A 16,709-nucleotide genomic window follows, 5' to 3' on the forward strand; every position below is an offset into this window, starting at 1 on the left:
TCAGTGTCGTTATGAATTTTGTGAAAATTGTGGCTATTTACGAACAGATTGACCCGTAAAGCTGTAATCAAGCAATGTTAATTGATTATGCAAGGTCTGTTTTTTTAATTGCTCATTATTTTTTGAGGAATGAACTCTGTTTATATACTTGATGCAAAGAATAAGAGTTTTAGTAGGTAGGCTAATCAAGCAAACTGCTTAGTAAGAAGGCTCCCACAGAAATCTAGGTCGAAACGTTCCTGTGGAGGGTCTCCAATGCAATCGAAAACTGCGTCTGCATTCTCAAAGTCTTCATCAGCTGTGTACCTGCAACCAAGTTCAAAGGGATAGCCTTCAGTTTTCCGAGCTGAAAAACAATTCATCTTAGCAAAAGCCAAGTTATGGATTGGGACTGAGTTACTAACCCGCTTTTGGTTACTATGCACTTCATTCCTGCAGCTTTGGCTGCTGCAAGTCCAATGGCACTGTCCTCCACAACAACGCAACTGAAAAAATATGAACTTGTGTTAACTGTTAAGCTTTATCACCGGGATATCTTAACAGTGAACGAACGCATTGCGACTCTCACAGTTCAGAAATTTGTCAATCTAGTACCTGGCTGGATCAACTCCGAGAGTTGTGGCTGCTAGATTGTAGATAGCCTGTCGAAAACAACGTCTTTGTAAGTTTTAACATCAGAAGGATTAGCATAAATATAGAGAAGGAGCCACAAGGGTTTACTGGATCAGGCTTTTTCCGAGGAACCACATCACCAGCGAAAATCTGCATCTTTGCAGCACGATCTGGACCCAGCAAGCATGAAACAATTGCGGAGACCTGAAACCATTACATTTAATATTACTGATTACAATTTCCTAATCAAACAGCAAACAGCATATTAAATTGCACACTACATACCGCCTTCTCATTAGATGTGCTGCACACAGCAACTTTAACTCCTTTGGAGTGAGCCTGATCTATCAGCCTGTGCATTATTTAAGAAACGGGTAATTCCTGAATCTGATGATACTGAGAAGCTTACGAAATAGGCGACAGTATACATCAGAAGCTAAAGTTACATACTTTGCAACGCCTGGCCGAAGAGGCAGCAGCTTTTTCTCAATAAGAACCATAAACAGCTCAGTCTTACGTTTGTGCAGAGAAGCGACAAATTCTTTTCGTTCTGCATCACTGGATGGAGCCTTTTCCGGCCATCCCGTCTGGTTAAAGTAAGCAGTCATCCTACAAAAAGTATCAGAAGCCACATTTGGTTGAGCATCCTACATACTTTTGCAACACCTGGCCGAAGAGGCGGCAGCTATTAAACATGACTGGTGAATAATAATTTACCTTTCCTTTCCACCGCCGATCTTGAGCAATTCACCATACAAATCTACATCCCATGACACACCAAGTCCCTTCTGTAGATTCATTCACATTTCAAGGTTTTTAAAATGAAGTCACAAAACTGAAACATACTCGAAAAAAACATTCAATTGCTTGATCACCATTTATCCGACTTTTACATATTTAAGGCCGCCTTACACAATAAAAAGTATTACAAATTCTTATGTAAGGCTGCGTTACACAAGAATTTGTGTAAAGCGGGTTTTTACACAATATTAATGTAAAACCGTCTTACAAGAACTAACTGTGGAAAAGAAAGAACATACTTCAGTAAAAGTATCATTGAAAGAAACCCTGTGACCATCTTTCTCAGTATCAACAAGAACACCATCACAATCAAACAAAAGAGCAGAAGGAAGTGCAGAACATGTTACGATTACACCCGACTTTTTTGTTTGTGCAAATAATCTTTGGTGTGATATTCTTAAGGTTTTACCAAAAACAAGACAAGTTCTTGAAGATGTTATAATCTTTGCATTACTATTATTATTATTGTTATGTTTAGAAAAGCAACTAAATTTTCGAAATGTTGAATGATTTGAAGATGAAATTGGTGTTGTTGTTGTTGTTGTTGATGGAGTGTAAATGATAGTGGAAGCCATTGATGATCAGAGCTTCACTATAATGGTTCAATGGTTCAGAGGAGATTATGGCTTATCTGCCAATTTCTAGTCTTTATGGTTGTCACTTGTGTTGGTCTTGTTATGGTCCACCTTTGGTTTTGATTTGGTCACAAATTCTCACTTTATACGACCACTATCCGTCTAAAGTTATACTCCCTCCATTCAACTCCACTTTACACGTTTGCTTTATCACGTTTGTCAACGCGACTTTTATGCGGTAAATATCTTTAGCTACGTATTTGCAAAAATTATAAAAGTTGGATATTTTTAATGTACTCTTAAAGACGAATCAAATAAGATCCACATGAATATATTTTAACTTATGTATCGAGAGAAAATAGAAGTTGAATATCCGCTTGTGAATAGTGTGCAAAATAGAAACCTGCAAAGTGGAGTTGAATAGAGGGAATAGACGGATAGTGTCCCTCTCACAAAATGAAAGTGGATAGTGCAAGTGGGTGGGTAATAGATACCCCACTTGTCCTCCCACTTGCATTTTGTGAGAGAGCCACTATGGGCACTATCTGTCTACAGCTTTAGACGGATAGTGTCCGTGGATTGTGATTAGGTTGGCTTTGGAGTATGGAGTTGTAATTTTGATCCAAATACTTGTGACTTGTGAGTGGGGCTACACATCGGGTTACGTCCGGCCGGACCTAGCCACTATGAGATGGGAGTCGGGACTCGGGACCGACCCATGTAGGAGGCGGTCAGGGCCGGGCTCCCTCAAGTTTGGTCCAAGTTGTCTCAGATAAACAAGTTTTGATTTTTGGGCTTTTTTAAGGGATAGGCCAGGTGGGAAACGAGTTGGGCTGGGCTAAGCAAAGAATTAGCGGGTTGTAATTTTTTTCGACCCATGAGCCTTGTTGGGCTGGCTAGCCCGCTTTTGTCCCCTTTCATTGAAAAAGGATAGATAATTGATTTCATTACCTAGAGACTTGTTTTCTTTTTAACTTTTTACCCTAAAAAAATGAGATAGTGTTACTCGGTGCATCACTTCATGGTGTGAACATACATTATACATGTGAGAGAATGACATCAAAACTAGTACCACATACTAACGTCATATCATTATTCATCCTAAAATCTTTACTTGAACCACCAACAATCACCCCTTTTCTACCCACAACTAACACCCCTCCAAAAACAAAACATGGATCATCTCCATTATTTTCTCTCCATTACGTCTCTAATATACATTATTCTGGTATATTTTCCCTCTCCATTCATTTAAACATTACTTTTATGAAATAATTACAACCATTAGATTGTCCCAAGATTTAATGCGGATCGTTCGAAAATAATGGAGGTCAATTATTTTTTAAGTAATGAAGAGAATCCGGACAGTCAAAAACAAATCACTGCTAGCCCTTTTGCTCCGACACTTGTCTAATAACTTTAATTTATAATGAGAATTTGTGCTTAGTCTAATAACTTTAATTTATTTATACTAATTTTTTGTTTAAGACGGATATATCTGTTTTAAAGAATAAGGCAAGTCAAGTAGATGAATAAGACAAAAAGCATAATGCTTAAACTTAGGAATGCCAAATTCTTATTTCATCTACCTATACAGGGTAGTATTTAGCCTGTTTTATACTTAAAAACGGTTATAATCGTATTAAGGAAGATCAATAGTTTATTTATATGGAGAAACTCTAATTAATGATGGATCCAAATATCAAATGAAAATTGTAGTACTAATGGTGTCTAAAGAACAACATGAGTTTAGGGAGAAATTCTTGCATTTTTTCGGATGACGTTCTTCCTATATTTAGAGAATAATTTTATAATATTTAATACACATTTTGGTGCTAGGACGTCCAAATTTCTCCAGTTTGGTAGTTAAGCATGCAGTTTTGCCTAGCTAGTACTCCATTTTCATCAAGAGCTTCTCCGTCAGAAAGGTTACATCATGTAACATTGGGATTTGGGCCCATTACCCGTTTGTGTAGTCGCTCGGGCCCACTGACCTAGAGGGGCCAATTTGCAATTAATTATACACAAATTGTTATATAGGACGGTCTCATACTATGACACCAGCCCATTAACTTAAAGCCCAAAAAACTTAAATAATTAAAAAATAAAATAAATACAAAATCAACTCGATGGAACTGTCATCTTCACGAGAAACCAACTGCATTCGCTTACACTACCGCCCCTAATGCACGAGACCGTTGCCTTGACCATTCATCGCCTACAAACGTCGATCACCACCATCGCTCCACCCAAAACACAAATTTTCATCTCAAAGCATTGAGTTATTAACTTAATTTGGCTAGTTATCAAATTAAAACTACTAGTAAACGACTCGACATAATATTCATACTTCATAACAAAAAAAACTCAATTCTTAAAATATGGAGTTGTCGTACTAAAACTACATGTTATTAACTAAAATTCTGCCCCTAAGCTACATAAACTATAACTCAGGCGTGGACTTTCAACCTAAATTTATGGGTTTTAAGATTAAACTCACAGAAGTTAAATAGCAAAATTGATGTAAAGTTTTTGACTCAATTTAAAATCTATTTTTAATTTAAAATCAAGGTTTTCAATATAAAAACATGAATATTCAAATTAAAACAAGTTTAGATAATCAAATTTCAAACCTATTTATTGAGTTCTTGGGCAATTTGTTGGTAGACCATAGACAGTGTTGGAGATGGCGATAAGTAATACTCCGTATATTTCTGCAATTGATTCGTGGTAGTTGGAGATGGTGATGGAGGACAAGGCGGTGATTACGGATGCGGTGGACAACTGTAGTAGAGGTGTTAGAAGGCGAAGGGGTTTACAGTAGGTAGCGTGACTGCGTGAGAGGTTGAGATTTTGGGAGGCAGTTCTTTGTTATTAACATCTCGTTTTGGTTTTAATTGCTTAGTGGGTTGATTTCTCCTATTGGGCTCGTCCTATCCTATAGGACGGTCCTATAGGAGAGTTACTGATTCCATATTTATACATGAACTTCTATGTGGAATACTACTACCTCCATTCAACTCCACTTTGCAAGTATTCCCTTTTCATCCATTAAACTTCACTTTACATGTTTCCTTATTTGGCTAAGAAAATGACTATTCTATCCTTATTGAAAATCTATATTTACAAAAAATGTCATCCATACCCCACACTAATCCACCATAAAACCCCACATTTATATTTTTAACTTCTCCATTCTCTTTCCCTATGTACTTTTAATAGTTTCTTTAATCCGCTCCTTAATACCCGTGCAAAAAGCAAACTTGCAAAGTGGAGTTGAATGGAGGGAGTATAATGTAATCTCTTTTAAAAAACACTAAAACTTAGGAGAGACGGTCTCTCACTAAGTTATTGAGAGACCAATCTTTAAAAAATATGAAATTTTTTTACGGTATTCCTTAATTTTGTTAAAATTTTTATGATACTCCTACTTTTAAGGATTTGTCTATGGTATCTTTGAGGTTCCATTTTTTTTACCCATGATACCCCTAATTTAACGGCCGTTAAATGACCGTTAAATTTTAATGATGTGGCAGTGAATTAGTAATTAAAAATTATTAATAAATACTCCCTCCATTATTTTATATATGTCATTCTCACATTTCGAGACAGTCACTTCTCTCTTCAATATTTCTCAAAATATATGAGCTAATAATATGAAATGTATACTCTTATGAAAGCAAATTTCATGACGAATCCAACGATATGATTTTTATAATTTTTTCTAGAGTATTTTTTCATAAAAATCAGAGTCAAAGGCTTACTTCGTAAAACGAAACGTCATATATAAAATAATGGAGGGAGTATGAAATAAAAATAAAAAGTAGGGGTACTATGGGAAATCTAACAAAATTAAGGGGTCCGTAATTTTTAATTAATAATTTATTGCCACAGCATCAAAACTTAACTTCCATTTAACGGCCGTTATATTAGGGGTACCACGGGCACAAAGATGGAACCTCAAGATACCCTAGACATATTCTTAAAAACAGGGGTACTATAGAGAATCTGACAAAATTGAGGGGTAACATGGAAAATTCCGAAAAAAAATATATAGGAGTACTAATTTGTTTTTACGTATTTTATTTATAAGTGTCTTATTTAAGCTTTTACTTTTTTTTCTACCATAACTTTACCTTACAAGTTACAACATTATTATATACGTCCTCCATTTCAATCACTTTTAGACATTTATTGAATACATATATAAATTATATTTTAATCAAATATATAGAATTGATTGAAGTACAAGAAGTAGCTTTTATGTATAAGTTGATCTTTAAAACATAAATAAAAGAATTATTCCAAGGACTCCGTAATATGATACGGCCATATGGGGTCGTGACTCATGAGAGCATCGACTAACGTGAGGAACTTATCTTTTCAAATACCCTCTCTTTCATTAAATGGGGATCTCACTATTGTTGGGGAGCTTCATTGTTGCATAAATGTAAATTTAAATTGGAGAAGGTGGATGGAAAAGTTATTGAAAAATGAAATAGACAAATAAAAAAAAGAGATATAAAATATGGGACACTCCACCTTTACAGAGATGCTCTAATAATGGCATCTTGTCATTAAAGAGTAACACCGAAAATTTATAGGCCATAACTAATTTAGGAGTACATTATTTCCACTAAGAATCTAATCTAATGTACTAGGAGTATTGACTAATAAAATATGATAACACATCCACTTGTCTAAGAACAAATAAAGTGATGTACTCTCCAGTCTCCTCTTGGAATCATTTACGATTAATTATTAGTATAAAATACGGTTTCATAGTAAGATAATGTGAGAAACAACTTATGCATACTACAAAATGGCAAAAAGAACAAGAAAAACTTTAAAGAAATTAAACTATGTATGAGCTTCACAAATTTTTATTTGTGACGCACTATTTTTTAGAGGTATATAATTGATTTTGAAACTCCAATTATCAGTTTAAATTTTTAATTGAATGTTTTATTGACATGGTATCATAGCCATGTGACTAAAAAGTCACAGGTTCAAATCTCACTGCCCCCATTTCTTAAGTGGATTATTAAGCACAAGGTATAAGGAGGCCTATAGTTACATCTACACTTCAAGCTCAATGACATTCATGTGAGAGAGAGTGTTAGAGATATATAATCGATCTTGGAACTCTAACCATCAGCTAAAACTTTTGGATGAGATACCCTTGTCATTTTTCATTTCCTCACTCAAATAATTTTCCTCTCTTCCCTCATCTCCCATCACCACTTCCATTCACCATTTTCGATCACCTCCACTGATCAATCGCGGGCAAACGTCGCTCCAGACAAACTAATAAAAATGCATGAACAATAATCAGGCAAAAAAAATTAAATTCATTTGTCGTATCTACAGATGGCTAGGTAATTCATCCATTTCGATAAGAAGCTCATAATCAATATCAGTACAAACGTTCAACGTCAACATCATTGTTATTGTCGTCGTCGGAGCAAACGTCGCTCTAGACAAACTAAAAACAACAACACTGGAATAATGCTGAACTCCCGTCATCTCCCTCCCCCACCACGACACGACCACCATCTCTGTCCCAGCCGACAACCAGACCAACCACTCCAGTCTCCAGCTTTTCGCACCATCCACTTCAGTCCAGCCGTACCCCCCACCAACAACCTGACGCAAACCAATTGCAGCACTCCGTATTCAAGTCGTCCTCTTTCATCACCAACGCACCACCTCCTAGCCACCGCGCCCAGAGCAACCGTCAACCACCCTAACCGCAGTGCCTTTCACCACCCATACCCTAATTAAAATAATGCTTTGCATGTTAATTTCACTAAAAATTACGTAGTTGCTCTTTTATGGACAAACATTACTCTTTTACGGACTTTTTGCCATTAATTTTCCATATTTTACCCTTTCCCTAACAAACAAATTACACAATTTCTCTCTAATTTCCTTCCTCCCAAATTAATTAAATCCATCAAAATTACTAAATTATAGACGGTATTTCTCATGCCGATTGAGTAATAATTCAAATTTATAATTAGGCTATATCAAATTAGGTAGTTTAAATTAATCTAGACCAGAAAATGAGGGTTTGAAGAACTTTCAATTGAAACACGACATTCGAGACAACAAAACAATACTCCTATTAGAGATAAATAGTATATATTAGTTTATATTGTATATCTTTAGTTATTCTATCTTATGTATATTAGGTAGTCATATCTTGTTAATTTGTTAAGTGTATCTTTTAGTTATTCTGTTACCTAGATTATAGGTTGTATCTCTAGTATTTAACCTAGCCTTTCTAATCAATAGAATCATCTTAACCATTATACAATCTTATATGGTACAAGAGCTTTTTTCGATCCACATCTAAAACCCTTCTTCCTCTTCTCGTTTTTTTTTTCCTTATGGCTGGTACTGCCTCCATTCTTCCTAACACCGGCGAACCCCTTGTTCCGTTCGTCGCTGTCAGCTTCTCAAATGTTACACAACTCACTCCGACTACCTATCGCACCTGGGCTCGTCAAATCGAAGATCTTCTCTTCGGTTATGACCTCTTCAAATACCTGGACAATTCGCACCCTTGTCCCCCTGCTACGCTCGAGGATCCCACCACCAAAGCCGTTAAGGCGAATCCGTCGTATCATACTTGGTTACGGCAGGATCGCTTGTTGAGCGGTGCTCTTCGTGGTACGATTCATCCGAGTATTACTCCTTTGCTGCTCAATGCAAAGACTTCTGAAGCCATATGGTCTCAGCTCCGATCTACCTATGCGAGCAAATCGAGAGGCCATATTCTTCAACTAAAGGAGCGTCTTCGATCCATATCTAAGGGCGACTCCTCCGCTACAGATTATAGGCAAAATATTCGTTCTTGTGTCGATGAACTTGCTCATATGGGCAAGCCGATGGATGATGAGGACATTATTGGTCAAGTTCTGGATGGGCTAAATCGGGATATTTATTACTCGATTATTGACGGTGTCAAAAACCGAGACACAACCATTTCCTTTGACGCTCTTCATGAACGTCTCCTCCAATTTGACCTCACCCTCAAACATTCTCCCCCACCCGCTACCCCTGCCTCGGCCATGGTTGCTTACAACCAGCGCCAAACCCGCTATACTCCCCGTGCTTCTCCCTCGCCTGCCCTGTTACCCACACCTTCCGCTGCCCCCATCAACCCACCTTCCACCACTACTTTCAAAGGAAAGAGCCAGTGGTGTCACGCCACTGGTCACTACCTCCAAATCTGTCCCGTCTTTCAATCCCTTCACCCTGCTGTCGTTGTACCCTCTCGTCCCTCGCCACAACACAAACAAACCCCCCCTCGTGCCCATACCGTCTCCCTTAATACCCCTCCTTCCAACGACTGGGTTCTTGATAGTGGTGCCACCCACCACATTACTCAAGACTTAGGTAACCTAGCCCTTCATGCTCCTTATGATGGTAATGACAACCTCCTTATCGGTGACGGGTCACCCCTTCCAATCGCCAATATTGGTTCATTCTCTTTCTCTCTTCCCTTCACTAAAATTGTCTTTAATGATGTTCTTCATTCATCTGCAATTTCTAAGAATTTAATTTCTATTTCACGGTTTTGTGCTGATAATGATGCCATTGCTAAATTCTCGTTTGATTCGTGTGAATTGCAGGATCGGTCGACGGGACGAGTGCTCCTTAAAGGCGTCCTAAACGCCGGTTTGTATGAGTGGCGTCCACTGGCTCCCTCGGTGCTTCTTTCTCATGGGTCGTTGAATAATACTTGGCATCACAAACTCGGTCATCCGTCTTTTCCTATTTTAAATTCTATTAGTCGTTTGAGTGGTTTGCATTTTAAAGACAATTTCAATTTGCATTGTAATTCTTGCTCTATTAACAAGAGCCACAAACTTGTTTTTTCATAATCTAGCTTACGCTCGAATAATCCCCTTGAACTTATTTTCTCCGATGTGTGGACTTCCCCTCTTTACTCTATTGATGGCTACAAATATTATGTTGTGTTTGTTGACCATTTTACTCGCTATACTTGGCTGTATCCTTTGAAGAATAAGTCCGATACCGCACCTGTTTTCAATCGTTTTAGGGCCCTTGTTGAAAAATACTTTTCTCGCCCTATCATTCAAATTTTCTCCGACAATGGCGGAGAATACATTAAACTCACACCCTCCATAACCAATGATGGCATCACGCACCTCACCTCCCCACCCCATACCCCCGAACACAATGGCCTTGCGGAGAGAAAACACCGTCACATTGTTGAAACCGGTCTCTCTCTCCTTTCTCATGCCTCCCTTCCCCCGACTTATTGGACTTATGCTTTCGTTACTGCTGTGTATTTAATTAATCGCATGCCCACACCGGTTATTAACAATGTCTCTCCCTATGCTAAACTCTTTAATCGACTTCCTAACTACACTAAATTGCGTAACTTTGGGTGCCTTTGTTATCCTTGGTTGCGCCCCTATACTAAACACAAACTTAACCCTAAATCCAAACCTTGCATTTTTGTTAGTTATTCTTCCACTCAAAGTGCTTATTACTGTCTTGACGTTGCGACTAATCGTCTCTACACTTCCCGACATGTGCAATTTATTGAACACAAGTTCCCCTTCTCTGAACTTGTCTCACCCGACATTCCCTCCACCGTTTACTCCCCTGACCAATGGTGCACCTTAGTGGTACCCCTGCTGGTCGAACCCCCTCCCGTGCCCCCACCTGTTGACCAACCGGTTAACCATCCTCCCCATGACCCTCCCTCTCCCCACACCCCCGTGCTCAGCCCTGTTTCTGCCACCCCTGCTTCCCCTTCCCATGTCGCTGCCTCTCCCTCTCCCTCCCCTTCCCCTAGTTCAGCGTCCCCTTCTCCCTCCCCGCCTTCTCCACCCCCACCTCCTCCTCCCCCACCCCGTGCCACCACTCGCCTCATGAACAATATTGTTTGTCCCAATCCCAAATACTTCAAGAAAGCTCAGCTAGCTTCCCTCTCCCCCTCGTCTCTTCCTCCCGTTACTCTTAAGGCTGCCCTTGCTGATCCAAAATGGCTCTCGGACATGGAGGATGAGCACTCGGCCTTAATTCGAAATAACACATGGACTCTCGTTCCCCCCGACCCCTCACTCAATGTTATTGGGTGCAAATGGGTCTTTCGCATCAAATATAATCCCGACAATACCATAAATAAATACAAGGCTCGTCTCGTTGCCAAGGGTTTTCATCAACGTCCCGGTGTCGATTACTCCGACACCTTTAGCCCAGTGGTGAAGCCAGTCACAGTCCGTCTCATAGTCTCTCTTGCACTCTCTCGCGGCTGGTCCCTCAAGCAACTCGACATCAACAATGCTTTTTTGCAAGGTACGTTATCTGAAACTGTGTACATGTCTCAACCTCCGGGTTTCTCAAATTCTTCTCTTCCATCTCACATTTGTAAACTCACTAAAGCTATTTACGGCCTGAAACAAGCCCCCCGAGCTTGGTTCACTGAGCTCACTACCTACCTTATTTCCTTCGGCTTTACACAATCGCTCTCTGATTCATCCCTCTTTCTTTTTCACAAAAATTCCACAATAATTTATCTCCTTGTCTATGTTGACGATATCATTGTCACCGGACCTTCTTCTCCAACTTTAGAAAATTTTCTCCTCTCTTTCTCGACCCGTTTCTCGCTTAAGGACCTTGGATTTCCATCATATTTCTTGGGCATTGAAGTTACACCCGACTCCACCGGAATTCACCTCACTCAAACCAAATATATTCACGACATTCTCACCCGTACAAAAATGCTTGACTGCAAATCCACCACCACCCCTATGTCCTCCTACCCACCTCTCACTCTTACCGGCGGCCAACCCATTACCAACCCCTCTGATTACCGTGCCTTAGTAGGCAGCCTCCAATACCTTGCCCTCACCCGTCCTGATATTGCCTACACCGTCAATAAGCTCGCTCAGTTTTTGCAATCGCCTTATGACTCTCATTGGCTTGCTTTGAAGCGGTTACTTCGTTACTTGAAAGGATCTTTGCAGGTTGGCATTCAGCTTCGTCGTCACACGCCCCTGTCTCTCCATGCCTTTTGTGATGCTGATTTTGCTAGAGACACGGACACCTATATATGTATCCACTACAGGTTATATCGTCTATCTTGGTGGTAATCTGATCTCCTGGTCTTCAAAGAAACAGCATGCCCTTGCTCTCTCCACCACCGAGGCGGAATTTCGGGCAGTTGCTGCTACTACAACGGAGCTTATGTGGATTCGCTCTCTTTTGACGGAGCTTCATATCAGTGTCGTTTCGCCCCCCGTTATTTACTGCGACAATCTTGGGGCCACGAGCTACTCGGCCAATCCGGTTTTCCACTCCCGTATGAAACATGTCGCTCTAGCTTTTCATTTTGTACGCGAACAGGTTAATAAAGGGCTTCTACGGGTTCAACATATTTCGAATGATGATCAATTGGCAGATGCTCTAACGAAACCATTGCCTCGACCGCGCCTCATTCCTATTTTGCTCAAGCTTGGTCTTTCTCTTCGATCGTCCAGCTTGCGGGAGCATATTAGAGATAAATAGTATATATTAGTTTATATTGTATATCTTTAGTTATTCTATCTTATGTATATTAGGTAGTCATATCTTGTTAATTTGTTAAGTGTATCTTTTAGTTATTCTGTTACCTAGATTATAGGTTGTATCTCTAGTATTTAACCTAGCCTTTCTAATCAATAGAATCATCTTAACCATTATACAATCTTATAACTCCCAGTTAAACGTGAATTTCAGGGGTGGTTCACTGGTTTGTCATTGAAAATCAATGATGCACTTTGAAAATCAATGATATACGTTGTTTGTTTCTATCTTTTTCTTTTTTCTTTTCTTTTTGTTAAACTTTTTCTATTTTTTTTTCTTTTTTTTTTTTAAATGGAGAGGAGAGATGTGGTGGTCCGGTCGTCTGGGTGAGGCGGCGGTGCGGGACGACCGGTGGTTTGTTGGTGGGAATTGGATTGATTCATTTGATTATGAAACAAAATGTAAAATGAAAGGTGGAAATGACAAGGGTATAATGGTCATACATATCCATGATTGAGTAAATCATGTCCATGAAAGAGCATGACCCAAAAATTAAACCTGTTAATTTCAACAAGACGTATTAATAATTGCTAAAAATGAAAAAATTTCCACTAGTCGAAGAATTATAATCCATTGTTCAAGTTTCTAGATTAATTAGATTGGATTTTAGGGAAAGTGTATACATAAGAGTTAATTTGATTACTAGTATAGATCCCGCGCAAATGCGCGGTTTTTTAGATAAGAATATTAGAGAATTTAATAATTATACTATTGGTATTTAACTCCACTTGAATTTTAATTATAAAATTTATTATTAGTAATTTTGTATTAAGAGCTAGAAAAGAGATTGTTCAAACACTTTTTAGTCCGTATAAGATTGTCAGTTTTACTAAAATTATTTTATTAACTTTTTTTTAATAAAACGTTGTTTTAATTATATCACTATATCCTGAAGGCGTTATATAAACAATTAAAAAAAAAGTAATCAAAATTTAAGTTTTCATATAGTATGGAGCAAAGATGGATATTAAGTTAAAGTGTAAAAAAAATATATCAAAAGTAAAAATATTTATATCACATTGTACATATAATTAGTGCAATTTCATATATGTAGCAAAATAAGAATATCTGTTAATATGTCTATGCAAATTAAAAGAATATTATCCCATTTTTAAATGGTATATAGAAATTATTTATTGTATGAAATTAATCAGCATGATCCAGTTATAGATATGATATTATGAAGCCCATTTATAACTTAAGTCGAAATTAATCAAGATGGCCCAATTGTAGATATGATGTTATGAAGCCCATTTATAGCCTGATTCATTTAGGCGGGAAAACTTTAGAAATTTCTTATTCTTTTAGTTTAATGGGGATGATTAGGAAAAATTGTATAATATGAAAATCTTATGAAAAAACGTTTGTAAAAGAATAAAATCCATATATAAAAAAAAAAAAGTAATTCCGTTATTTATTTTTAAAAAAAAAAACCTATAACCATATTTGACCAGAGGACTCCAGTACCTCACGTGTTCGCAACTTCGCATGACATAATGGAGTGTGTAGTGGAAAAATGAGGATTATAGGTGAGAAGTCAGGATCTTGAAGGGGGTCAACCTTATTTCTCCAATTATTTATTAGTTGACACAGCAAGAACGATAGGATTAGCAAGCTCAAAATGCTAGCCCTATTGAATTTGATCAAGAAGAAAATTGTACCATCAGTCTTTAAGTATAAAACCACTTAAATTTAACCTTAGATAGGGAATTCATTTTTGAAATAATGCTCAAAAATAAAATATTTGTTGTTTTGGGTCGGTTTTGAAAATATTTGTCGAAATGGTGTCCACGTAGGCTCTGAATTTCTGGACCTAAAACACGCCACTAACAATGACGTGTTTATAATGAGTACGGAAAGAAACTTCATTAAAAAATGGACTAAAACAAACACGCCATTTGGATTGACGGGTTTCGGAGGGGAAACACGTCACCCCTAATGGCGTGTCTTATGTAATTTTTTTTTTTTTTATAAGTTCAGTCAGTTGAGGAAAAAAATTGTTGTAAAGACACGCCACTACTAATGGCGTGTTTCCTTCACAAAACACGCCATTAGTAGTGGCGTGTTTCAGCTCTAGAAATCTCGAGTCTACGTGGACACCATTTTGACAAATATTTTCAAAACCGACCCAAAACGACAAATATTTTATTTTTGACCATTATTTCAAAAATGGACTCATATATAGGACAATATTTTTTTTTTTAGCTTTTTCAATACATTCTGCTTTTGTCCAGTTCATTCTACATGTGATTTGATTTGTCTTAAATTTAAGACATATAATGTTCGTCTTAAATAAAAATTTGTGCTTTTTGTAATACGATGGGTGTACTTTAGTTGTGTAAATTAAGGGTATGATTTGGTTACATAAAGGTTAGGATATGAAATTGAAAAGGGATTAAAATTTGGAAATTGAAAAGGGATGTGAAATTAATTGTCTTAAAGTATAAGAGAAGGTCTTTTATAATACCGTTTTACAATTTTCTTAATAAAAAACGGAAATATATTAACCTAAACGACCTCTTAAAAGTAATTGATAAACTATGATTTTCGTTTAGTTAAATCAACAACCACAACCATCTAACACTTATTTTCCCATCATTAACACACTCCGCTACCCTTGAAAACCCTTGTGAACCCCCGAGTTCCCCCTTCCTCTTCCTAACAAACACCTTATATTCTCCTACGATCAAGTAGGAGTCCAATCATTTTAGCAGTATATACCCTTAAGATATGGTTGGTAACTTCAAACTTTCGAGTTTATGGTAATTTCAAATATGTCATTATAGTGTCCTTTCGATAAAACTCACTTTAAATAGTCTCCATTTTATATATGGCTCACCCCCAAAATTAGTTCTTCTTTGGAGCTAATGGTAAAAAATACTTTAAAAAAACTACTTTTTTCAAGTTTCAAGGAAAATCAGGTCGCTAGATTAAGTTAATCAAGTCAATTTAAGTCTTTTTTTTTTTTTTTTTTTTTTTGATAAGGTAAGAAAACTAGGTTGATCCTCGGGTAGGACCAACCTAACTCATCCTTTCGAATGAGGGAGGTGAGTTGAAGCCACCGGCTATCAAACCACCTCGAAAGAGTTGGACATGAAAGTCCAATAGAAGTCATGAAGTCAGCAACCTTGTTGGCTTCACGAAATCAATGTTTAATTATCACTTCATCGAAAAAATGAAGGTCACATCCTTAATAATACTAGAAATTTCCCAAGGAATTTGCCAGGTACCTTTAATCGAGTTAATCACACATAAATTATCACCCTCCACAATAAACTTTGAGATTCCTAAATATTTAGCTGCTAAAATGCCTTCTTTTAAAGCGAGAGCTTCCGCAACAAGAATACTATTGGAGCCGCACTTTTTTGCTCCTAACAAAACGACTTTACCATTGTGATCTCTTATTGAATATCCTAAGGCAGCTTTACTACCTTCTATTCTCGATCCGTCAAAATTTAGCTTTAGGAAACCGTTTCTAGGTTTTTCCCATCCCACCAAATTTCTTCCTTCCTAGGATTGTTTCTAGCTGACTCTTCTATCTTGGGATTGTTGAGATCCTTAAATCTCGTCACATTCCAGGTCTTAATTTTATTATTACATAAAGTAATAAGTTTGCTGATATTTAAGTTAACATTATTAAAGATAATGTCATTTCTATGAAACCATGCATTCTACCAAATAAAGATAATCTTAGTGAAATCATCTCTTGAAAAAAAAAAAAAAAAAGTCAATTTAAGTCTATTAGTCAAATTTCAAAAATTTTAACCATGAATATCATTAAGTATGTAACTTTGAAAAACGAAACTTATATATATAAAATTATTGTAAAAGAAATCTTTCATAATATATTATTTTTGTAAAAAAGAGGCACCCCTATAAATGAAAAAACATACTCCCTCGTAGTCTGAGTATTGGTTCTCTTTCTTTTGGTCACCAAAATTAAGAAAATGAATTTGGACCACACAAAAACCCTACCCCACATAAAATTGAATTTGGACCACACAAAACTTACTAAAAAAGGAAAGAGGAACCAACATTCAACTAGCACGAAAATGGAAAAGGGAACCAACACTCAGACTAGGAGGGAATAGTTAAAAATTTTCTCAAAAACAA

At 37.3% G+C, this 16,709-nt stretch overlaps 1 protein-coding gene across 1 annotated transcript; it reads right to left on the reverse strand.

Moving 5' to 3' along the window:
* Positions 1-81: 81 nt before the first annotated feature.
* LOC141622575 (CBBY-like protein) lies at positions 82-2,080 on the reverse strand. Its single transcript, XM_074438603.1, has 8 exons — positions 1,653-2,080; positions 1,330-1,400; positions 1,063-1,221; positions 898-964; positions 721-816; positions 595-641; positions 405-485; positions 82-306 (listed from the first exon to the last, which is right to left on the reverse strand). The coding sequence occupies exons 1-8, from the start codon at positions 1,986-1,988 to the stop codon at positions 186-188; spliced, it is 978 nt and encodes a 325-aa protein (XP_074294704.1). The 5' UTR covers positions 1,989-2,080; the 3' UTR covers positions 82-185.
* Between the last annotated feature and the right edge of the window lie 14,629 nt (positions 2,081-16,709).

The sequence above is a fragment of the Silene latifolia genome, chromosome X (assembly GCF_048544455.1).
Source record: "Silene latifolia isolate original U9 population chromosome X, ASM4854445v1, whole genome shotgun sequence".
Classification (NCBI taxonomy): domain Eukaryota; kingdom Viridiplantae; phylum Streptophyta; class Magnoliopsida; order Caryophyllales; family Caryophyllaceae; genus Silene; species Silene latifolia.

Bases quoted from the DNA above. Each gene is read 5' to 3' on its own strand.
- LOC141622575 (XM_074438603.1), bottom strand. From the start codon at position 1,988: ATGGCTTCCACTATCATTTACACTCCATCAACAACAACAACAACAACA. The intron at 817-897 runs GTATGTAGTGTG...TAATGGTTTCAG, and splicing joins GCACATCTAATGAGAAGGCG to GTCTCCGCAATTGTTTCATG. The intron at 642-720 runs GTAAACCCTTGT...TGTTTTCGACAG, and splicing joins CTCGGAAAAAGCCTGATCCA to GCTATCTACAATCTAGCAGC.